Below are 24,741 nucleotides of genomic sequence, written 5' to 3' on the forward strand. Positions count from 1 at the left end.
GAAATTTTGGTTGTAATTTGTATTTGTGTTTGTATATTATAGTACCGACTTTTTATGTACCTTGAAGGACAAAGCCGTGTGCTCGCAAAACTGTTCCCCCGTATACTGTATTGTTTTTGTTTGATTAATTTTGCTTGAATATGGGATGATATTAATTCCACCCAAAATTATATCTTATTTATCTTGAATATAAACTGATCTTGTTTCCTGGATGGTTTGGTTATTTTTTTCCACACAACGCTGATATGTAAGCCCGCCATCCAGCATTAAACATTTAATTTTCAAGATTTGAAAACAGTAAAATATATTTTCCATCACCAGGTAAAGCTTTTCTGTTTTTCTTTTTAGGTTTATGTTTCCTATACAAAATCTAGTCTGAATTCCGTGTAATTAACATGTGGAACTAATCATTAGATACTTGTTTCAACTCGGTTTGTTGACTATTACGGTTTTAAATAATGTGGCTTTGGTTGTTCGTAATCGTAGCTCTCTATTTGATTTGTTTAAAATGCATTTATTACCAACACAAGCGATTGTTAAAGCACGGAATCAATGCTTTAGCCAACTTTGAAAAATGTGGGAGTGATTTCGAATGTTTAATTGTAACCGCGCATCCGGATGATGAATGCATGTTTTTCGGACCCACGATCATACGACTTGTGGAATGTAATGTCAAAGTGCATTTGCTGTGTTTATCAAAAGGTGAAGTAATGCAACATTTTCATTAAGTTTGCTTAATCATGAGTGGTTGTTCTTTGCTGAATTCCAGGCTGTTTGTTCTTTAGATTAACTATAAAATGACATTTACATTTGACATAGTGATCATTGGCGTGTGAAGCAAATCTGATTGATGTTGGTGAATCTGATTAATTAATTTCTGTATTACGTGCACTTGTATATATTTTATAACTGATGCAATCATTCTGTGTTGCATTCAGCGCGCTTAAAATTCCGTGGCCTTGCCTTTGAAAAACTCATTTTACAGTGGTAAACGACTGTTAAACAACCATCAGGTGTTATATTGGTCTCATAATAGCAAAATGTGATCAAATTCAACTTGTTAAAATGGACTGTGTGAATGCTAGATTCTTAACATTGTCATCTTTTTCTGGTTCTGTAATCATCAAATTTAAATGTACCATTCAATCACAATAGCAATAACATTGTCACTTGAATTAACATATGTATTTACTGTATATATCCATCCATCCATCATCTGCACCGCTTATCCTCAGTAGGGTCGCGGGGGTGCTGGAGCTCATCCCAGCTTTCTTCGGGCAGTGCGCAGGGGACACCCTGAATTGGTTGCCAACCAGTCGCAGGGCACACAGAGACAGACAATTCGCTCGCTCATTCACACCTAGGGACAATTTTGACCGGCCAATTAACCTGACATGCATGTTTGTGGAATGTGGAAGGAAACCGGAGTGCCCGGAGGAAACCCAAGCAAGCATGGGGAGAACATGCAAATTCCACACAGGAGATTCGATCTCATGACCTAAGAACTGTGACGCATACGCTCTAACCACTGCGCCGGTCCTATTTACTGTATATAGTTCCTAATTGATTTTAATTAAATATCAACTAATGAATCGTACTTATGCAAATAATTTGCAAATAAAGTGCAGAGTATGAAAAGGACGAAAAAATAAACAATGCGTAATTTGTCAATACAGTTTTCACCTGTAAAGATAAATTAACATATGTATGCAAAAATATGGACCAAAAATGGGATGTTATCTTTTTTCTAAGTAATGTAGCCTTCATATGTCAAAGCCCAATTATGAATCTGCAATACAAATCAGTTATCTTTATCTGAAGGACAAACTTTAATTTTGAAAATAATTCATGTTGCCATGTGTACCACTCAACTAACAAATCAGTCTTACTAACAAAGTCTGGTTTGCTTACAGGCGATTACTACAACCAAGGTACTCAGCGTAAGCAAGAACTTTTCCACAGCTGTGCCAAACTGGGGATACCAGCCTCCAGAATTACTTTGATAGACCACAAGTAAGATGTGCACACATGGTAAAAGTAGTGTACACTTTGTTATTTCGTTTGTATTGTCCAACACGCAGCTGATATCCATCCATCCATCCATTTTCTTTTGCTTAGGGGCCAAAGGGGTCGGTTGCGTAAAGAGCTCGGTAGCAGCCATAGGAGCGGTCTTTGGCACGCCGATCCCCGTCTACAGAAACTGGCTTTTGGGACGCAGTCAAGTCATGTTTATTTGTATAGCCCTTAATCATAAGGAGTCTCAAAAGGCTGAACAGACTATAGCAAACGACAGACTATTATTACATCATCCAGCAGCTGATTTTAAAATTAAATGTTCCATTGGTCTTTGTAGGCAGTTGACTTTAACCCAATGTGGACACCATTTGTGAAAACGGAATAAACTAAATGTTGACAGGGATTGTGATAAATCTACATAATTGTGGTTTAGTGGAAACTGAAGTCCAAAATGTGCAAAGAAATAAAAATATTTACTAACATAAAGCTCACTAACCAAACTATCCGTCCATATTCCACTAACCCGAGCAACACCCTCCCAAAAAATGTGCTCCTTATTCAGTGGTACTTGCCAACCTTTCATTTACTAAACACATAGGTTTCTTAACACTTGATGACATTAAGCACATGTTCAAATTAAAACAGTGCCCCCTAGTGGTGGGCGGTAAATAATCAAAATAAGTGGCTCCGCAGTCTCATGTCCATAACCGTGATCACATGTGTGTTGCTGTGGAAAATTGTTTTAATACTCACTGTGAGACGAAAGCTTTTGTTGTAAATGTTGCACAATGTAGTTTCATGCTGCTGCCTACAAATGACTATGGATTTGTCTTTGCGCGTCTGGGTAACTGTATCCGGACTTTGATCTTAGCGCCGTCTGCACTTTGATTGTAGCCCATTTTCTCTTTTGGTGTTTACAGATGTTTGAGCACACATTTAATCAGCACTTTGCAATCCATAAACCCACTCACTCCTGACTGCTTTCTAACCCTAACACCACACCCTCTTCCCCATCTCCAACATTTCCAAAGCACTGCTAATGTAGGTCATTCCTCACTGTTTGAATGTGCAGGGATCCTGTGCATAGTGTGCTAGCAACGCTTAGTTAAACTTTTCTGATCTCAATTTACTTGCATTGCAAAGAAGGGTAATACAGTAGCTCAGATACGATATATATATATATATATATATATATATATATACTTCTCATGTTTTTTTATGTTTATAATGATTGTTTTTGATTTCTAAATGTTTATTTATGGTGTTGCTGAATCATTTTAATTTCAATAGATCCAATTGAAGACCATTTTTTTAGTTCCAGTGGTGTAAAAATTCCAGACAGGGCTACAGCAAGATCATTGTTGGCACTACAGGAATAGCTGTCTCCCCTTTAGTATACCTCTATCGATAGTGTTTATCTTAATGTAGTGGCATATGTAACTTGGAGCTGTAAGAAGAGAGAACATCACATGACTTTTAAATCCGATTTGAAAATAGGATTTCCCCTTTATTACTCATGAATAGGACAGCTGTGTTGACAGAATATGGGGCCCCGGTGCATTTTGTGTCCATTGTGATCAGGCTGGATCGGAACACGCTCTACTGCCTCCCCACTCGCGACGGGCTTGACCTCAGTCTGCTCCCAGGCAATGATTACTACTGCTTACTGCACAAATCGAACAAATTTGTCTTTTATCAGACTCAACAAAGTTTTTGTTGTTTTTGCAAATTACTTGTACAGTGGGACCTCGCTATTTCGCGGTTCCACGTTCGTGGGTTCAGAGCTTCGCGGGTCTAAAAAATAATAATAATACAATAATTTTAATTTTTTTTAATTTTATTTTTTTTAAGCATTTTTGAAGGGGCGTCGCTACTTCGTGGTTCCACGTTTGCGGGTTCAGAGCTTCGCAGGTCTAAAAAATTATAATAATAAAATAAAATAATTTTATATATACGCGAACCACCGACTGGGAGGTCGGTGGTTCGCGCCCCGGCCGAGTCATTCCTAAGACTTAAAAAGTGGTCGGCGGCGCCCTCTGTTGGCTGCGGCTGCATCAGCTCGCTACAACGGGTCAGGTGCAATCGACATCTCGTTCTGTGTACATTGTTACACAGAATGACAATACAAGGAAATTATTATTATTATTATATATATATATATATATATATATATATATATATAATTTATTTATTTATTTATTTTTTTAAGCATTTTTGAAGGGGCGTCGCTACTTCGCGGATTTTCACTTTTCGCGGGTGGTTTTGGTCCCCATTAATCGCGATAACTGAGGGATTACTGTATCTGGTTAAATTCAATCTGTAAACCACTCTATGTTTCAGGCTCTTAAAACAAGTTGTGTTTCTACACATCAACATGATAATAGAGTAATTTAACACCACTTTACCTGGATAAATGTATTATGCTATATGTAATTGAGTCGTGATTGTATTTTGTAAATAAGCATAGGCACAAGTAATCCATGTGATCCGACTAAATAGGCCCCGTGCAGAAACACACACACACACATACACACACAGAATCCCCTCACTGGGCTAAAGTTCAGCAACTTCACACAAGCGCCTGCAAGCAATTAGGCATCCACATGCAAGAGCGACTGGTAGAAGGGGGGGGTTATTTTAGGACGTTTTGCTCTGTTGTGTCTGCTTGAGGAAAGGTCAGGTGTCTTGTGTCTTTTGTTAATTCCCAACATCCTGCTCACCTTGGCCCCAAATGTCTAAAATAACGGTTGGGGCCTGAATAAATGCAGTAACGGCAGAAAGGATGACACCAACACTACAATACAGGGCACGAGAGGCTTAGGAAAAAGATATTCATGGGCCAATTTTATAGGACGTGGCAGAATGGTGTTGCCCGATCCAAGGATTAAAGCATAAGATGTCAAGCCAGATACATGTATGGGTGTAAAACAGCTATGCCTTTGGCCAAACAACTTGTTAATTTGAAGCAGAATATGTGTGGTTGTTCAGTTCAACAGGGAAATACACGTGAGGTGAGGCTGTTGCGCCACACTATGGTATAGACTATAGCCCCTCCCCACTCTGACACGGCGACCCCTGCACACCACATTGTACACCAAAGCCTGACCCTCACTGGCAGCCGATAGATTTGTGACCTAATCCATCACTTCCGTCTACATGCGCAACCATCCTGACTCATTGTTTGCGACAAAAAGAAGGGGGGTTTGGGTAGACACGGCCCTGTAGCAACCCCTTCTAATGCACATCAGGTCAGAGACCAAGCGATGGCCCAGGGTTCATTTGTGGCACACATTTAGCTTTTATATACCTGTTATTTTAATGCAAGTATGCAAGTCATTCAAAGCTTTTTCTCTTTTTTTCTCTATCAAATCAAATATTTGTAAAGCACTTTTTACCTAATGAATTTATAGTCAAAGTGCTGTATGAAAACATTTAGTGTGCAATAAGACAATAAACTATCAGGAAGGGATTTTTCCCAATTGAAAAACACCCTGCCATTGGTCCCCACAGACCTGATGTCCTCTGGCAGACCTTTCCATAGGTTATGAACAAAGTAGCTAAAGGCTGTTTACAGCACAGGTTTTGGTCCTCACCCTAGGAACAGTTCACAAATCGCTGCAAGAGGACCTCAGATAGAGCCTATACAATACAAGCAAATCAGACAGAAAAGATGGCCCAAGACCGTTAAGACATTTCAAAACTAATGAGAGCACCGTAATAGCAATCCTGAAACGCACGGGGAGCCAATGCAGCAATTTTAAAACTTGTTTAATGTGATCCCCATAAGCCAAAATGCAGCTGTATCTTGTCGTGGCTACAAGCTGGCAATGTTATTTTTGAGAAGACCGGAGAACAGGGAATCACCACACCAGAATGTCAAAATTATGAAAGTATTTATTGAATGATTCCTAAGTAGATTTTCTACATTTTGGTGTTACTATGATGGATTGCTTCCGATTTGCTTCCGAATGTAAAAAAAACGATTTGTCTGCTTTTCAAACAGGGACCTAATATTTTTGAGTGGGTTCAAGGCTCAAAATCTCTCTTTATTGTGAAAGGAGGTACACAATAAATGAGAATATGTTCATAGAGATATCTTTTAAGATATTAATACTGGCATTAAACTTATATATTAAATGGGCTTCCATACCTATCCCACATACCAATACCAGTAGTAGGTTAAATAAATTCCCTTCCTTCTGCAAAAAAATCGAGTGAAATTTTTAAAGAAATACCTTTAAATCACAACATTTAATTCTTTTTTTTTTTTTTTTGCATTTTACAATCACTTAAATTCCATGAAACTTACTTATAAATTCCAACTGAAAAGGTAGCCGACACTGTCTGTTTATTAAAAAGCCTAGTTTTGGTTTCAGTACTCAGCCATCCCCATTTAATAGAAAAAAAGCACAATTGCTTGACCGGCTGATTTTTGTTGTGTAGTTGATTCATACAGAAAAAATAATCATAATTTTTCTTATTTCATGTGTTGTTTCTCTTATTTATTTTGGTACCTTCCAGGAAACTTCCAGACGATCCCAAAGCAGAATGGAGGATCTCAATAGTCACCTCTATCATCGCAAAGCACATGCGAGCTCACACATTTAACATGGTAATGCTCAGCCTAATTCGTAGCTTGATTTTGATTTCCTCACTGTTAATTTTCCTCCGTGCTGAATTCAGCGAAAATGATGCCCAAGACACACGACAGGAAATGGTGCCCCTACGACCCTGATGGTTAAGGGATCCAACAAACCAACCAACCAACCAATACTTGCCAAAGCCTATGGGTTGCTTGCCATTCTTCCTGTTTTCCTTTGGTGTTTATAAATACACTCCGAAGAAGGGTTAGACCAACCTTTTTTGTTATTAATTAGCGCAAAGAGCTACCAGTTTGATAGCATTTGTAAAATAACAACTTATCATGTTAATATTATGTTGTTACTATGTTATTATCATATTATTAGCAGGTTGCAATTAATACAAGTATTGTTAAAATAGGCTCCTTGACACTAAAACCCAATGCCAGTTAGAAACTATAGTTCCTTCAAAATCACAACCAGTGGTGAGCTATTTTCAGAACCAGTCCGCAGACTACGCTGTTTTTTGGGGGCTTCCTGGTGCCCATGTACACCATGTTGGAAACCTCTGCTGTAAAGCTATGTTCTGTTCCATCATGTGTGTTTCATGGGGGGGGAAATTTATTCCCATGTTTGCGGTAAGATTTAGATTCTCCCTGATATAAGAAAAATATACATTTAACCAAATAACTGTTGCCCTCTACAAAATCAACAAATACTGCGTATGACAACATTACACTTTCTTGTTTGTGATGGGCGCCACCAGGCTGTACTTGCCCATGACACACTGTAGAAAATGGTGCCCCTATCACCCAATTGGTTAAGGGATCCAACCAACCAATCAAGAGAACTCTTTCTGCATTATTTTTGAGGGGTTTTGCTCTCAAAGAGAACATTTCTTCACCAGTCCTGTGCAGAATAAGTTGGAGGGGGTAGTACAAAAAATAAATCATGCTCTTCTTTTCATTGCACCTTTGTTAGGATGCAATATTCTTTTTTTCATTGCATTATTATTATAAATTAGACCAGTTTTCTTAGCACTAATGTCATTATTATTTTGTTGCCTATTCTTTAACTCTTTTATCTTTTTTCTCTTTAAAGTCTTTATTACATGTTTTACCATGGAGTGTCGTGTCTAATCATGTTACATACAATGTTTCACGACGTTTTTATCAAAGACGACAAAGACAATTCATTTTATAAAGCCATCAAAATCTATTTGTATTTGTAGACAACAAATTGCAACTCAAAGTGCTGCTTAAAAACCTTTAATGTTTAATAAGAAATTAAAATGCCCTCATTTTTCCCAACCCAACAACCTGAATCACCAGACACAGATAATAATTAAAATAAAATCAAAACTATATAGATATTGATAATGAAATATATTTGAACAATTATGTAGTTTAGGTCTTAGCATTGGTCAGGACTTAGTACATTTTAAAAAAATGATAACATCATATTGGTGGGGACAAAACAATGTTGTGTCGTGCTACCAAGTATACATTATAGGAACAGCCCACCCAGCAAAACTGGTTAAAGGATGTTGGAAAAACGTTAAAAACACACCATGTTACATAGGCTAAACCAGGGGTCGCTGACCTTTTTTAAGCTGAGAGCTATTTTTCGTGACTAATATGTAATAAGGGAACCCAATTTCATATGCATTTCTTATTACTTATTACTATATTGTTACCATGTTATTACAAGGTTAGTTATTGGAAGTAGGGTTGAATAGATTCAACCACTAAAATTTTACTCAAAAATCACAATGGGCCTTTCAGAACAGGTCTACAAACACCTCAGCTGTCCTTAGGGGTCACAACGTTGGAGACCCCTGGGCTAAACAAAACTCAATTTTAGACCACATTTCCCCCAAAAAGCTAATGTCAAAAAGACGTCTGTTGTTGGGTGGAAGACGACCTGTGTTTTTGTTGGCAAAATTGACTATGATTTACATCATTTTATCAACTGATCGCTATTATTTAGTCCCATATCTTATTTGATGTGGGGTAGTCTTATGTACACCTGTATTATTGTTATTTTAATTTAGTGATTGGTTTTTATTTACAGAACATTGTGTTTTTTTCTGACAGTGCAAAGACCAAATATGCTACATAGTAACTGCGAAGTTTTGTTTTTGCCTCTGACATGCTTTTTTTTCCCTCATTTCCTCAAGAGCACTGGCATGCTTACAGGAGGGTAAAAAAAGCTTCTAAATATCTGGTGGATGGTGCCAAGTTCCTCCACAGACAGAGTCATAAACCCGACAACTAGCTCGGAAAATTGTAGTCCCTCTTGCTTTGTCCTTACTCAACCTTGGATTCTGCCTTTCCACCCACAGTGACACTTTTTTTGTTTTTTCAGGTGCTGACCTTCGATGGAAGCGGAGTGAGCGGCCATAGCAATCACATCGCTATCTATGAGGCTGTCAGGTAGGTTGAGATTCAAGGATTTGGTGTGTTTTTTTTTAAATCTACCAACATTCCCTTATTATTATTATAAAAACATTTTCCAAGACCAGTCCCACAGTGATTATTTTTGCCTCCTGGAGCATTTCATCTACTTATTTTTCTCCTACTGCAGGCACCTGGCTTCCACTGACCAACTACCCCAGGGTAAATCTGATATATTTGTATTCTCTTCCAGTTGTGACGATACATGGGTATGTCTGCTGACTACCAAACAATCTAACCTGACAAATCAATTTTTTCAATTTTTCTTAAACTATGCTGTAAAAAAAATCAAATATACGACATTGATAATAAATTAAACAACCATAAACGGGGTTTGTAAATGTGCTTGAAATCTTATAAAATGCTTGAATTTTAATGTTGTGTTTTCAAGGATTTAAAAGTGGTTGAATTTTGGGTGAAGTGCTTATAAATGCTTGAATAGTTGCTATATTTCTCAACAAATCTGCTTAAAAATGATGCCAACACTGCTCTCTGGTAGCTTGTTTTTGCCTTTGTTTCTTCTTACTCGCGATTAACGGCAGCTGGCATCAGTTTTAATAGCATTGTCCTATGAAGTGACATCGCTCCCTATGGGTCGTGGTCAAGAGGACAGATGGATGCCACATCTAAACAGGGCATTATAAAATGTGTATTAGTGCAAGGATTGCGTATCAATTATGGACATTTATTATTGGCCAGCCAAAAAATTATGGTTGCGTTTTCCAGTGGTAAATTGTCATGGGAACAACTTCCTGCACCTGAAAATGCAAGCTACATATTACCCAACACCCATACTGGGAGAGATTTAATAATATATTGGTCCGGATTCACAAATGTATTTGTGATTTACTCTAAATCTAAAAATAATTTGTCGTATTAAATGAACATACAAGATTAAAAAAACAAATATGGAAATCACATATATTTGTAGCTCTGCAAAATTCATGTTTTACATGAGATTTCTTCTTTTATTGGTACGAGAGACATTGGAATATTGGCTTTGAAAGTCCTTTAAAAGTGCTTGAATTTGGCCATGAAAAAGGTGTACAAACCCTGGATAAAATAATCGCATGCAGAGGCACCTTGTTTAAAATTGAACCAACTACCATATAATGTTTTGCAGTGCATGAGAATTGGATTTAATGAAGTCCCTCTTGTTGAATTGTTGAAATTATCGAATATCAGTGTCGATATTAAGACCGATAACACTATCTAAAGACAAAATACTTTTACGGTCACCGTTCTAGGCTCATTATATTACACCATTTTCATATCTCCAATTTTAAATAATCTTTGTTTACAAAATAAAACACAAAAATAGCTTTTTTCCCGAGAACTATCCACGCACTATACCAAAAGCTCACATAGGACACGTAGAACACAGTTTTAAATGCAATATTCCGGTTGTGTAAAATTTTTATGGATGTCAATACTTTTGATTAGAAGTGAATTTTTCATATTATTCTATTTATCATATTTTATATTTGTAAATTTTGCCAACTGGAGGGCATCTCTAATTTCGTTGTAGCAACACAGTGTTAATAAAGGTGATTCTGATTCTAATTCTGATATCCGTAACTTGCAACCTCCCAAACGGGAAGCAAAAATTAAAGTGAACATTAAAAAATAATTTATGTCATATGCAATTATAAGGCACATATTTTGTGATTCAGGGGTATTTATTAAAAAATTATTGATTATTTTTGTAAAAGGATGTGGGAATTTTATACACTAATGGTATTATTGTCCATTTAGTGGTAAAAATATGGACTGTATGTCATTTTTTTCTAACAAAGGGAACTTTAATACAATTAGAATTGTATTTATTGTCATTGATATCAACGTTGTGAAACTTTGTTTGCAACGAGATTAAAAACGGCACTCCGGGGTAAAACTTGTAATATAAAGACTTAAGAGAAAAAGTTGATAGGCTATATATATATATATATATATATATATATATATATATATATATATATATATATATGTGTGTGTGTGTGTGTATATTATTCACATACTGGTTTTAATTATATTTCATGTTTATGATGTGGTGCAATAGTAGTCTTTGAGACTTCTTGTGATTAATGGCTAAACAAATAAACGAGACTTGACTAGTGTACATTGTTTTTGTACAGTACAACACGTTGATTTGCAATACAGTGTCTGAAAAGTGCTATAAAAAATTTATTTGGATTAATAGTACAATACAGTACTTAACAAAACGTTCATTTGAGGCTAAATATTTTTGTTAGTTTATAGCGCCCTCTCGTGCTACAGGTGCAAGCGTCGTATAACACTGAAAAGGGGCCTGTTAATAAAAATTAAAACAAACATATTTCCAAGCAAAATATTTTGAACACAAAAATACTTTAAATGTTTTTCCCATTTCACGATTGTATTAAAATTATAATAATTCAGTAATTGGGTTTGATTTGAAATGTTTAAAATTATTTTAAATCAATTGTTTATTTGTGTAGCACTTAATCACAAGAAGTCCCAAAGGGTTATATAATTTATTAGAAATGTATCTTACAATAATAATCATTAGATATTTTAATACATATGATAATTGTAGTAATAATGAATGACCCAAAATAAAGTTTATAAATGTAACTAAAATTAATAATATTATAATAGGCAGAAATAGCTAGTTTGTCAGATAATAGTGCTCATTTAATGCGTCATGGTCATTGTTTTAGTAGGAAAAATTAAAAAAGATAAACTTTATATATAGTAAAAAAAAAGATGAAAAATATATCCAAAATGGGATGAATTGTTTTCAATTTGAGAAAAAAGGGTGCAAGGCATTTACGTGGAATGGCTTGAGGACAAGGACATGTAAACTTCTCTGTGAGGCTTTAACAGAAAATCAAACCTTGGGAACCATAGGGCAGATATGCTAGGGTGTCTAATCCTTGTGATTAGTGTAACAAATGTAAATGAAATGCTGAAAACAGATGAAACCAAACATATTGTGAAAATGGTCCGCAAAGGCGGAATCCCAATAACTTTTAGTTAGTTATCCAAATCCTGCAGGCTTAATATCAACCGTGCTTAAACAAGTTTAACGGGTTTCATTTCAAAACTGTGAGTTGTCAGACAAAATGCGTCATCCAATCTAACTCGCTTTTCAGGGGTAATTAATGTGACCCCATCGTGATTAAATGAGTCAACGCTCCACGTGACTATTAACTAAGTTCTCCCATTCAAGAATAGCATTTAGAGTAAAGGTCAAACCAAAAGATTTCTTTAAACACATTTTATGTTTGTATAATAGGAGTTAGGGGGGGGGGGGGAATCTACCTGGTTTTATCATCTCAGGGGTCATTTTGTAAGTTGATGTAGAGTAAAGATGACATCACAAATGCTCAGTCTTCATTTAATGACAAATCACAGCTCTGCTTCAAAAAACATCGAACTGCGATTGCAGTGTTTACGTACAATGAATTTGACAAGTACTCTCAAAATGGCCACCTAGTGAAATCGATGAAAACAAGTGGTTGCTTTCTACTTAATATTCTAGAAATTTCTGTGACACTGATTAGGATAGTTTTTTTAAGTCTCTAGTTTAGTAAACACTTAAAATAAGGAGAGAAGATAACAATGGATTTTAAACTTGCGAGGAGAACAGGGGAGAGGCCAAAGCTCTGATAAGAATTTCCAAACTGTTTTAAAAGGCTTCCCCTGAGCCCTTTCTTTTTATTAAATGTTCGCGGTTTCAAAAGCAGATCTGCCCTAATGGGTGTGGAAATCAAAGAACAAAAACATGATTGACTGTAACAATTATGTAAACAGTGCATAAAAGTCAAAACAAAGACAAACAGTGAGGTATTATAGTCAAAACAATGAACTGGTATCTTATGCGATCTCCTTTGCAAGTGTGCAATAATAAAAACAGAATACACTTATCAATAGTGAAGGAAATCCTAGAAATTCCAGATTAATCGAGATGCTGTTTTAGACTGTAGAGTGGCTGTAAAAACCTGTTGTTTTTAGAAAATCCCTCAGGTTGACTACCACTTTCAGTGTTTGTTGCCCACTAGAACGGTTGTTGACTACTATACTATTATGCCCAAGACATGTGTAACTATTTGATTAGAATAAAATAAACTCACTGTATGATTAGTTGATATTACCTTGAAGACAAGAGATTAAAACATTGATCTATATAAATATTCATCTACGTACGGCCAACTGAAAGTGAATCATCTTGACTCAAAGATAAAACTTTGGGTTGGATGTCAGCGCTAAATAAATCAGGCTTCCATTGTACACAACTTTTGTTGTTTAGTGCAGCTTAAAGTGAATTCAAGTCTCAAGTGTAACTGATTTTTGGGCAGGGGAAAAGAAGGACATTTTATATTCTTGTACTCTGAATGTTTTTATACAGCCTTCTGATTTGCAGTTATTCTCCTGAAAAGTGCTATACAAAAAATTTATTTGATCTAAGGACTTTTAAAATCCCGCGACCCTACTGAGGATAAGCGGTGCAGATAATGGATGGATGTATGGATGGACTTTATAAGTTCTGTACAACATGTGAATAGATCGGTCTACTTCTCTAAAAATCCGCGACAGCTGAAGGGAAAATGAAATAAAACTGTCTCTTGCTTTTCTCCAGACTGCTGTTTGTTTTCCTTGGTGACTGTCAGTCTGCTCAGGAAATATGTTTCCTTCTTGGAACTTCCTCTCAGCTGGCTACTCCCCTCAACGCTCCGATGCATAATAGGGTCACAAGGCTACAGGCAGTGTAAAGTAAGCCTTAAACATATCAAATCACTAAAGGTAATTTTTTAACATGTACAATTTGAGGGAAAAGTACACGTTTTTTTTTTGCATGAAGTCAATATTCAAAGTCTATATATGAATATCATCTGTGTATTGCAATTTTTTTCCGAGGCAATGCATTTTGAAGAGAGCCTGTCTCGTCTTTGACTTCCTAAGTTGTGCCGTTATGTGAGGAACAACAGCACCCTAGCAAGCCATGCACCATATTGGTTAAGTTAACTAGAGGCTACTCTTGTTTCAAGAAACGCTTTGGTAGTTTTTGCGGAGAATTCCTAGGCGTTGTATCACAGGTGAATGCAGTAAATGTAAGAAAAAGGACAATCAGCCAAAAAAGGTCTAACTGGCAAAAAAAAATCAAATATACACGAAAAGCTGCCAACGCGATGCTAACCAGGACCGATCAACGAAAAGCGACCGCAGCTTCGGCGTTAAGACAAGGCTGGCCGGCCAAAAAAACATGCAGTAAGCAGCCAAGCTAACCGTGAACTAACAATGAAAATCGGCAACGGCTCTGGCAATAAATGCAAAGCTGGCTGGGAATAAACTAACCAAGGAAAACGGCCAAAGCTGTGCTAACACCGGGTTAGCCAGTCAAAAAAAATGTGGTGAGCCGGCTGGCTAACCGGGAACCAACCACAAAAAGTGTCAATGGCTACGGTGACAAGCACGATGCCAGCCGGAAAAATACAGTTTCAGGGAACACGGCAAAACTAGTACTAAGGCCAGGCTAGCCAATCAAAAAACATGTTGGTTTCCTAAAAGCCGGCCTGATTACCACAACAAAAAGCAGCAATGGCAAAAAATAAAAGTCAAATGGGAAAAAGCAAACAAAGAAACATGGTAAAACTGGAGCTTTTGGGAGGCTAGCCGATCAACCAACGCACAATGGGCGGCCAAAGAACGCCGATTGGGAGCAAACAAAAAAGGAAAACCCTTGGCAGTTCCGACGCCAACAGGGAACTAGCCGGACAAAATTATAAAAAAACAGCAACCCGGGAAAAACACAAATGAAAAGCCACAATTGCCTACTTTAAGTAAAAAATGAACAGTATACAATTCGCTGTTCACTACAACTGCTGTCTGTTTCGGAACTGGCCTCACTTGTGTTAATGGGATTCGCCATTTTGAAAGTGTTGTGTTCCTTCAATGACATCACAGCTCTACAACAAACAAACCGGATGGGTCAATTTTGGGACTAAATTTCTCCAGTTCCCTGGCAGGAGGAATATTTTGCAACTATTTGAATAATTGTTGGGAGGAACATTACATCTTCTGTGCCTAATCGAAAAAAATCTGTTTGGAATTACCTTTAAGCATCAGTTGACTTTAATAAAGCTTATTAGTTATTATTATGAGTTTTAATCTAATTCCTCATCTTTTTTAATGCCAGGCTGCCATGTTTTGTCATCGTACTCAACTGGTTTGGTTCCGGTACCTGTACATCACCTTTTCACGCTACATGTTTGTCAACACATTCCAGACGATTCCACGGGGACCAAAGGTTTATAAAATTTATTAAGTGACCACGGATTGTATACTTCTAGCTGTTTACATCTCGAATAATATTTTAATATAGGAAAGGTCTGTTGGCATAGCGGGTTCTGCTGACCCTGTCCTTGAACAAAGCTGACATTTGTCTGGGATGGGCGAGTATTGGTACTGTTCTCTTGGGAATGTAGCAAGTAATTGCTAATGAGAATGATATTGTCATTGTTTTCACCATGCCGTTACTTACAGACCACTAATACTAAAGCACAATTTTCCACAACCCCCCAGTGCTTTTACACGTTTTTTTTTTTCTCATGTACTTGTTTTCATCATGTCGCAATAAGCAGTACGTCGCAAGTTACAAAATCAACCAAAATGTAAAAGGGATGACTGGTTGAAGCCACGGTTTATAGCAGACCTGTCCCCTAAATAATAAACTCTTCTTCTATCAACCATTGCAATTCATTATCATGTTGTATTTGCTTTTTACATAATTATAAGAGTCATATGTTAATAAGTGTGAAAAGCGTTCTTTCTCATGAGGATAACTTAAATGAAATTTGCATACTGTTTGCAAAAAAATAGGTACCTTTATTATGTTCAAAAACGTCATTCTGCACTATTATTCTGGCACATTAGTGATTTTTTCCTATACCGGCCAAAAATCATTTTATGTGTTTCAGTTGAACGCCTTCCTTGTTTTTTGACATGTCTTTGATTGTCTTGTGTGCTTTCATGCTTTCTTCCCATTTGTCACCCAAAAACTTCTCTACTCTCATACTATTCACTGTGCCTGGATCCAGACAGTGAGGAGCAATGCCTGAGAAGGAAATGAATGAAAAATAAAAATCAGCAAAAATTAAATCAACCAAAATGCAGTGTGTTTTATATGTTCTAACTGGGAGGGTGTTCTCTTTCAAACAGACTCCCCTATATTGCTGTTAACTTCTAGTTGTAATACAATAAAATCACACTATGATCTGTTAAGAGTTTACTGTAGAAACAAGACGTGTTTTTATAAAACTGGTGTGAAAATCGAAAGGTGCTGTGCGCAAGCAGTTCTCATACCATATCCATCCGGGTTGGAACGTGGTGTGTAGAAACTCTGAACTCCGCACTTTTTACAGAAAGTGTGTTTTGCAGCATGAGTGTTAAACGTGTATGTGGTCAGATGATCACTACCCTAAGAAAAAAAGAGACTAGATGAAACCACGACTCTTATATTTGTGTTGAAGGGACAGTGTGTAAAATTTGAGCGCCTCCTAGTAGTTAAAAACTTTAGTCATTGAAAAATATATATAAGTTGCTTTGAGTAATAAGCATGAACTATCAAGAAATTTGTAAAGAGCTGACACGATTGTTGAGCATCTTACTGCTACAGATACCCAAAAATCTTCAAATGCCAGGGGGAAAAATAGAGAATTAAAATGGTAGTTTTTGGTCACCGTAACCCTTTGTTGCTTGTATTCTTCATTGTGCTTTTTAGCACTTGTTTTTGGTTGCACAAAAATACAGCACCGTCTAGTGGTCAAATACTATACACTGTCCCTTTATTTTTAATTTTGTTTTTTATTCTTTTTTTTAAAGTTGTATCCCTTACCTGCAGAAGAGTAAAGTTGGACTTGGGGACAATGAAATGACGGTTTTGTTTCTTTGTGCAAATGCTACAGCTTAAAATGACAAAGAAGATAAAAGGAGAATTTGAAGTAAATCTAAGATAAGTCATTAAATCACAGTTCACTTAAATTTCAAATGTAAAATTTTGCATGTTCAATAAAATACAATATTCAAACAGCCATACTTGCAATCAAAAACATGGATGTCTGGAGAGCTAAAAACTTCAAACCTAACAGCTCCGCAGTGGCAACCACCCGTATGTTTCACAAGGTCCATTCTGTAACAAGAGGACACGATTCAAGATCAAAGTCAGGAATTATTCATATAGCAGTTGCACAACAAAGAAGATTCTATTAAGCTTTCCTTAGAATGTTCTAGAAAAAAACAGACTGACTTATAATTCGCAAATCATGTTGTAGAACAGGATGCCCCGCCTAGAACAAGCACCATGTCAAAGTCCATGACAGGTCATTTAGATAACTAAAACTGTACTCATTCGTTGAAACTTTATTTTCTCTACATCTATTCAAATATGATAAATTGAACCATTTTTCTGTATATAATATTTAAAATATTAACGTGACGACGACAAAGCAGTTTTTCCAGAAGGGAGAGGCCTTTTTCCTGGAACACATTCAGGGCCCACTGGGACGGGCAAAGTACAGCAGACTTGTGCAAACAAATTCCAGCAGGGTTGAACTAGTTCAGCCTGACACCCAGCTCTGTGTTGGAAAACAGTGACGTGGTACATCCCGAGTCCGGTGTCATATGACACGTGCTAGCTGATTCCATGTGACCCAAATACTTGAATATGAGCTGTATACTTTATCTCATGAGCCATTTGTAGAAGGCCATAAAGCCACCAACCTGTATTGAAGCATTAGGTTTAGTACTTTGGAACTGTGTTTCTCAACTGGTGGGTCGTAATGCTAAGACGAAAAAACTGAGGGTCGATTACACAGTAGATGATGATAATACCCTGCTCAATCTCTTCTTCCTGTCAATCAATCCTATTTGAGATAGATAGATAGATAGATAGATACTTTATTCATCCCCGTAGGGAAATTCACACTTCCAGCAGTATCCTTGTGTTGAAAATAAATACAAGAAATAGGATACAGAAATACCCAAAATAATGTGTTGATATAGAGTATTTAAATAGTGCTACATAAAATACACACTGTAATAAAAATAAGGTAATATGCAAATGTGGGGGTGGGGTTTAATGTGGGCTTTTACTCCCCCGGGTGGAGTTAAAGAGCCTCATGGCATGAGGAAGAAATGATCTCCTCAGGGACCACGCATCATTTTATTGTGAGTTTGTTTGTTTCTTTTACTTTCTCTAACCATTATAATGTGTACTAAGAAAGTTAGAGATAAGGGGAAGGAAAAGTGAAAAACAGAGACAACAACGATCAAGTCAAAGAAGGAAAAATTTTTTGAATACAAAAGTATTGTACATATGTCTACCATTAAAGCAGTGCTTGAATGGACAGTAAATGGTTTAAAAAAATGATAAATTTTTAGCTTTTTTACCAGTATATTGATTTGTATTATATACTAAGAAATTATTGTTGTTTATTTATACCATTTTTAAAATATTTTGGGTACTAACTTCATTTGGCATGTGATTGTTTTAAAGCAGTTTTAGGGAGTCCTTTATTTGCAATGTAGCCTTTATGTGAATATACACCGTACTTGAAGTTGTTTTGGTTTTGCTGGTCATTTTGTTTTGGGAGAAAATATACCTTATGTATACATATTCTACTATCCCGGCTTTAAATTTCATAATCCTTTTATTTGATTATTTTAAAAGGTGGATTTTCTGCTTGATTTGGGTCACAGCCTGTCATAAGGGTTGAATGTTGGGTCCTCAAGTCAGACCAGTTGAGAACCTCTGCTTTAAAAGCCAAAATGAAAAGTGTGCAGACATGACTTTGTCTCTGATTAGTCACATTTTCCATACCTAATGTAAGTAGGCGTAGATATGCTGAACAATGTAACGTTTTTTTTCTCTCTACTATACGCACGTATTACACACAGCATACATCCATTTATGCGAGCCAATTGGAACAATTATATTTGTTGATACACAGCCTCACAACGTGGTTTTCCTCTAGAGATGAATCCAGACTTTCTGTTATCGGGCAGGCTGGATCAGTAAAGAATGTCAACTCCAAATTCTTAACTTTCTTTTTCAGTCATTTGCCTTATCGTTTAGCTTACATTAGTAGCCTACCCTACATATATAATCAGGAATGACATCGGATCTTTTCTAAACAACACATTTACTTACAAATAATGGGGAAAGGGATGTCCATGTTTGGCATTGAATGTGTCAACTGGTTCATTTGAACAGTTGAGTGAATGCAGTTTTACATCTGGACCAACTTACCACACTATACAAACTCAACACTGCGCAGACAACTAGAGAGAGCATTTGGTTTACATTCACTCAAAAAAAATCTTAACTTTTTAATAGAATTAATCTTGAAATGGCAAACTCAGTATGTCTCTGGAGCCGGCCGGATATAGACGTTCGGTTCTGAGGTGGGACAGATCAGTAAAACTCCACCTTTGTAGCTTTGGTTTTTAGTATTATTCTTTATTACTTACATTACATTAGCAACCCAGTTTACCTATTATAATCACAGATGTCAAGAGATCTTTATCTAAACACATTTATTCGCAAGTCAATGTTATACCCCTAATTTGTTAACTTGTTCATTTTAACAGTCGAGTGAATGCAGTTTTACACCTGGACCAACTCACCACACTATACAAACTCAAGACTGCCCTTGAGCAGAATCGAGTCCGCGGTATGTAGGTTTGACATTCTTGATTTATACAGTCGATTAACTTGTGAATAGTCTTGAATAAATATGGATATCATTTTTATAATACTGGCTACTGGTGATAGATAGATAGATAGATAACATGAAGAAGGGGTTTCATAAACATATATATACATTTCTGTATCTAATAATTACCCTCTGAATTTTTAGTTTGAAAAGAAAGATTCATCAGTAACTGCAGAATGTGTTGGAGCACCTCACGTGTATTTTAGGACCTGGTACATCAAGTTGTATTAGGATAGGTTAGCTATATGAGTCTCGTTGAAGCCCCGTGCCTAAAATAAACATCTCGTGCGATGACTAGTCACGTTTCGCCGAAAACATTTGATTCAACACCTCATAACAATTTTTGTCTTTTACGCCTAAACATAGCAACCGCATAAAACTTTAAATAACATGTTGGGTCTTGTTTGTTGTTCTTACGAAACTTGTCGACGTTCCGCTCAGCAACCAATGACAAAACAAGCAAACAATCCTTTCGTCCAATAGAAGCAAAGAGATAAGAAGAACCAGAGTTCCTTCGAGAATATTCCAGCAAGAAGAGCCAAATTACCATAAGAGATTATTCCGCGGAATCACAAAGTTTTTCAAAACTATGTATGTGTACTCTATCATCAACAGTTTGTCATGTTGTTTGATTCTTAAACTGCACTTCAAGTCCTTTGGGTGTCACCAAAACGAATAGAAAATAATAAAATACGGTTTGACAGGGAAGGAGGGAACTATACTTTGAGCGGATGGATATTGTCAATGACGTCGCACACTCCATTGTATATAAAGGCGTTTTCGAAAACCGTTGATCAGATCCTCTAAAGAAGACACGCAAATTATATCCTACGCCGAAATAGTAAAGATTATAGCTTCGAAAGCGTAAGTATCTCTTTCTGTATTTGATACAATTTTGTCTTTTTCTCGGTGTGACGCTAAACTTGAGTATGGCATACCTAGCATTTGAAGATACGTCCGGTTACTGCTAGAAAGGTGACCTTTTTATTTAGTGGGGGGAAAAAAGTACGTATCTTGCCACCTAACTGCGCCCATTCCGTTCTTTGATCGCGTCAAATAGTTTAATAATTGATTTTGGAGGGGTTAGCAAATGGAGTGGCTCTTAGCTAAACAGTGACGAGGCATTTTTAGTCGTCGCTTCCAATATGGACGACGCCAGCTGAACAAAAAGGAATCGACAATGTCTCAAAATGGCGCCGGCGGCATCAGCCTCACTTATAATCTTTAGTCATGTATTACGAGCATAAAAACTATAATATACCTGGATCATGTATCTTTTGGATAATGTTAAGTAGTTGCCATTACCTTAATTTTGACATCTTTTTTCTACATCGTTTTAGTTGAAACGATGCAGATCTTCGTGAAGACTCTGACTGGCAAGACCATTACCCTTGAGGTTGAGCCCAGTGACACCATCGAGAACGTCAAGGCCAAAATCCAGGACAAAGAAGGCATTCCTCCAGATCAGCAGAGGTTGATCTTTGCTGGCAAGCAGCTGGAAGATGGCCGCACCCTGTCCGACTACAACATCCAGAAGGAGTCCACCCTCCATCTTGTCCTGCGTCTGCGAGGTGGCATGCAAATCTTCGTGAAGACCCTGACTGGCAAGACCATCACCCTTGAGGTTGAGCCCAGCGACACCATTGAGAACGTCAAGGCCAAAATCCAGGACAAAGAAGGCATTCCCCCAGATCAGCAGAGGTTGATCTTTGCTGGCAAGCAGCTGGAAGATGGCCGCACCCTGTCCGACTACAACATCCAGAAGGAGTCCACCCTCCATCTTGTCCTGCGTCTGCGAGGTGGCATGCAAATCTTCGTGAAGACCCTGACTGGCAAGACCATCACCCTTGAGGTTGAGCCCAGCGACACAATTGAGAACGTCAAGGCCAAAATCCAGGACAAAGAAGGCATTCCTCCAGATCAGCAGAGGTTGATCTTTGCTGGCAAGCAGCTGGAAGATGGCCGCACCCTGTCCGACTACAACATCCAGAAGGAGTCCACCCTCCATCTTGTCCTGCGTCTGCGAGGTGGCATGCAAATCTTCGTGAAGACCCTGACTGGCAAGACCATCACCCTTGAGGTTGAGCCCAGCGACACCATTGAGAACGTCAAGGCCAAAATCCAGGACAAAGAAGGCATTCCCCCAGATCAGCAGAGGTTGATCTTTGCTGGCAAGCAGCTGGAAGATGGCCGCACCCTGTCCGACTACAACATCCAGAAGGAGTCCACCCTCCATCTTGTCCTGCGTCTGCGAGGTGGCATGCAAATCTTCGTGAAGACCCTGACTGGCAAGACCATCACCCTTGAGGTTGAGCCCAGCGACACAATTGAGAACGTCAAGGCCAAAATCCAGGACAAAGAAGGCATTCCTCCAGATCAGCAGAGGTTGATCTTTGCTGGCAAGCAGCTGGAAGATGGCCGCACCCTGTCCGACTACAACATCCAGAAGGAGTCCACCCTCCATCTTGTCCTGCGTCTGCGAGGTGGCATGCAAATCTTCGTGAAGACCCTGACTGGCAAGACCATCACCCTTGAGGTTGAGCCCAGCGACACGATCGAGAACGTCAAGGCCAAAATCCAGGACAAAGAAGGCATTCCCCCAGATCAGCAGAGGTTGATCTTTGCTGGCAAGCAGCTGGAAGATGGCCGCACCCTGTCCGACTACAACATCCAGAAGGAGTCCACCCTCCATCTTGTCCTGCGTCTGCGAGGTGGCATGCAAATCTTCGTGAAGACCCTGACTGGCAAGACCATCACCCTTGAGGTTGAGCCCAGCGACACAATTGAGAACGTCAAGGCCAAAATCCAGGACAAAGAAGGCATTCCTCCAGATCAGCAGAGGTTGATCTTTGCTGGCAAGCAGCTGGAAGATGGCCGCACCCTGTCCGACTACAACATCCAGAAGGAGTCCACCCTCCATCTTGTCCTGCGTCTGCGAGGTGGCCAGTAATCACTCGCCATTCCATGATTCCAAAGCATTATCTGTTTGTTTTTTAAAATGCATATTGAAATAAATGGTCAAACTTACCAATTTTGTCTTTTTTTCTGTTCAAAATGTGCCAAATGTCTTCATACAGAAGAATAAAACTTATAGCGACTAGGGCCCTAAAGTCAAATTGATTAGTACCAGGGCTTGTAACACTATCTGTGGTTTGTGCATCTAATGAAACTGCACTGCTTTGTTGCAAGTAAAACATGTAAGTGTTTATTTTCTATTAATTCTAATAAAGTAGCCGTGAAACCGTATTGGCATGTGTTTATAGCCCCTTTTCAGGCTATAATCTTGTCAATTTTCAAAACCCTTACATTTTCTTAGGTTGGTCTCCAGTAAAAATGGTTCAATTTAAAACGTGAAGACTACTCATTTGAAACTTCCCATTAGCATGTAATTACAGATGTTTTCATGAAAGCGTGTTTTTTTTTTTTTTTTTTTTTTTTTTTTAAGGACTATAAGAATGCGTTGAATTGGTACAAATGAAGACCGAAACTACTTTAAATGTCTATCTGGGCTTTACCAATAATTTATGTCGTCCTTTGATAAACAAATTGTGTTGACTGGGAAGTATGGTCTTGGAACTTGCGTGCAATTACAGCCTATAGGCACTTGATGGCAGAGGAGAACTAAGGGAAAAGGCAAGTTAACTTCGAAGTATAAATCATTTTAAAAAGTTCAAACTCGTGAATTGCACTGCAAAGAAAGATTCAGATTTTGCATACGAAAGTGTTCGAATTTCCTCTTGGAGCCATCGCGCTGACTCATCTTAAAACGTTTTCATTTTGGCCAACCACACTTGGTGCTTAATGGTCAAAATGATCGATTGACATTTAGAATATATTTGTGCTACAGTTTTGTGTACAGTATATGATAAATTATAGGACCCACTTGCCTCGAAAAACTGGTCAAGTGTTGTCCTGAAATTGCTGTGCAATGACAAGTTTTCGTCTATGGATGGCAGCGAGGGAGAAGAAAAGAACTTGAACCACGTCAGATACTTTCCTATGAATCAATGTTTAAGGTCTCATAAAACCCCTGCTACATATAGGTCACACGTAAGAAAATAAGCATAAGTTTTTATTATTTTGTGGTCATGTTTTGTATGCTTGCATATATATTTGAGATTGCAATGTTTTCTAGCAGGACCATAAACCGAGGGAAGCGCCGGATCCAAGATCAAGCAATTTATAGTTTTGACCCTACCTGGGCCGAGTATGAGTGCCCAAGGTATAAGCGAGTTACGTGGCTGCTAGGGGGCCCCTAAGAGTGATGAATTTTTGGGGGGCCAACATTGTCCCCATTGTCACTGCGTGTCCACTCAAAAATACTTATTCAGAAATACAACAAAAATACTGCACAATAAATACAAAACTAAATATTCAAATATAGTGCTTAAAAACAGGGACCTCATATATTATTTTACTTTCATCGTGAAAATAAAGTAAATGACATACAATGACAACCAAAATACTACTACTGTAATACTGTATTACAAAGTACTACTGCAGAATGATTTACTTCAAAAATACTACAACAGACAACTACAGTAATATTACAAAAATACTGAAGAAAATACGACTATAGAAATACTAATACAATTCTAAAAAAATAGAACTAAAATACTGTTTTGGAAATACTGTAGTGGGTTTTACATAATTCACCCACGGAACCATTGTTTAGTTAGCGAGTTCCTAGGGGGACTCTTAATTCGGCCGGCTCGAGCCACTCTCGTGTTTGTTTTTGTTATTGCAAGTTTAAATGTCATTAAAGCAGCTTTCGTTGGCACCTTTGTTTGACACTCCGCCTACGACTCCTGTCTCTGCTCGCTACAATACATCAATTATCCATCCATCCATTATATGCACCGCTTATCCTCAGTAGGGTCGCGGGGGTGCTGGAGCCCATCCCTGTTATCTTCGGTTGGTGGGCAGGGGACACCC

The 24,741-nt window shown here is 37.8% G+C and overlaps 3 protein-coding genes across 6 annotated transcripts; 2 read left to right on the forward strand and 1 right to left on the reverse strand.

Annotated features, from left to right (window-relative positions):
- Positions 1–436: 436 nt before the first annotated feature.
- Positions 437–16,202, forward strand: pigl (phosphatidylinositol glycan anchor biosynthesis, class L). Its single transcript, XM_088321692.1, has 7 exons — positions 437–702; positions 1,914–2,013; positions 6,538–6,628; positions 8,964–9,031; positions 9,183–9,214; positions 13,674–13,807; positions 15,231–16,202. Exons 1-7 carry the CDS (start codon positions 459–461, stop codon positions 15,357–15,359), a joined length of 798 nt encoding a protein of 265 aa, XP_088177818.1. The 5' UTR covers positions 437–458; the 3' UTR covers positions 15,360–16,202.
- Positions 15,899–20,321, reverse strand: cenpv (centromere protein V). 4 transcript variants are annotated; one of them, XM_088321693.1, is made up of 5 exons: positions 20,224–20,321; positions 17,130–17,222; positions 16,929–16,998; positions 16,397–16,511; positions 15,899–16,148 (listed from the first exon to the last, which is right to left on the reverse strand). In XM_088321693.1, exons 2-5 carry the CDS (start codon positions 17,219–17,221, stop codon positions 15,994–15,996), a joined length of 432 nt encoding a protein of 143 aa, XP_088177819.1. In that variant the 5' UTR covers position 17,222; positions 20,224–20,321; the 3' UTR covers positions 15,899–15,993. The 4 variants fall into 4 exon arrangements, with proteins under 4 accessions (XP_088177819.1, XP_088177821.1, XP_088177822.1 ...); XM_088321695.1 differs by lacking the exon at positions 20,224–20,321 and adding an exon at positions 19,997–20,205; XM_088321696.1 differs by lacking the exon at positions 20,224–20,321 and adding an exon at positions 19,936–20,205.
- A 186-nt stretch (positions 20,322–20,507) lies between these two features.
- LOC148349541 (polyubiquitin-C) lies at positions 20,508–22,833 on the forward strand. The gene is made up of 2 exons (XM_088321689.1): positions 20,508–20,670; positions 21,147–22,833. Exon 2 carries the CDS (start codon positions 21,155–21,157, stop codon positions 22,754–22,756), a length of 1,602 nt encoding a protein of 533 aa, XP_088177815.1. The 5' UTR covers positions 20,508–20,670; positions 21,147–21,154; the 3' UTR covers positions 22,757–22,833.
- Positions 22,834–24,741: the final 1,908 nt, after the last annotated feature.

Source organism: Urocampus carinirostris, chromosome 17 (genome assembly GCF_059441175.1).
Source record: "Urocampus carinirostris isolate Australia breed hairy pipefish chromosome 17, RoL_Ucar_1.0, whole genome shotgun sequence".
Taxonomy (NCBI): domain Eukaryota; kingdom Metazoa; phylum Chordata; class Actinopteri; order Syngnathiformes; family Syngnathidae; genus Urocampus; species Urocampus carinirostris.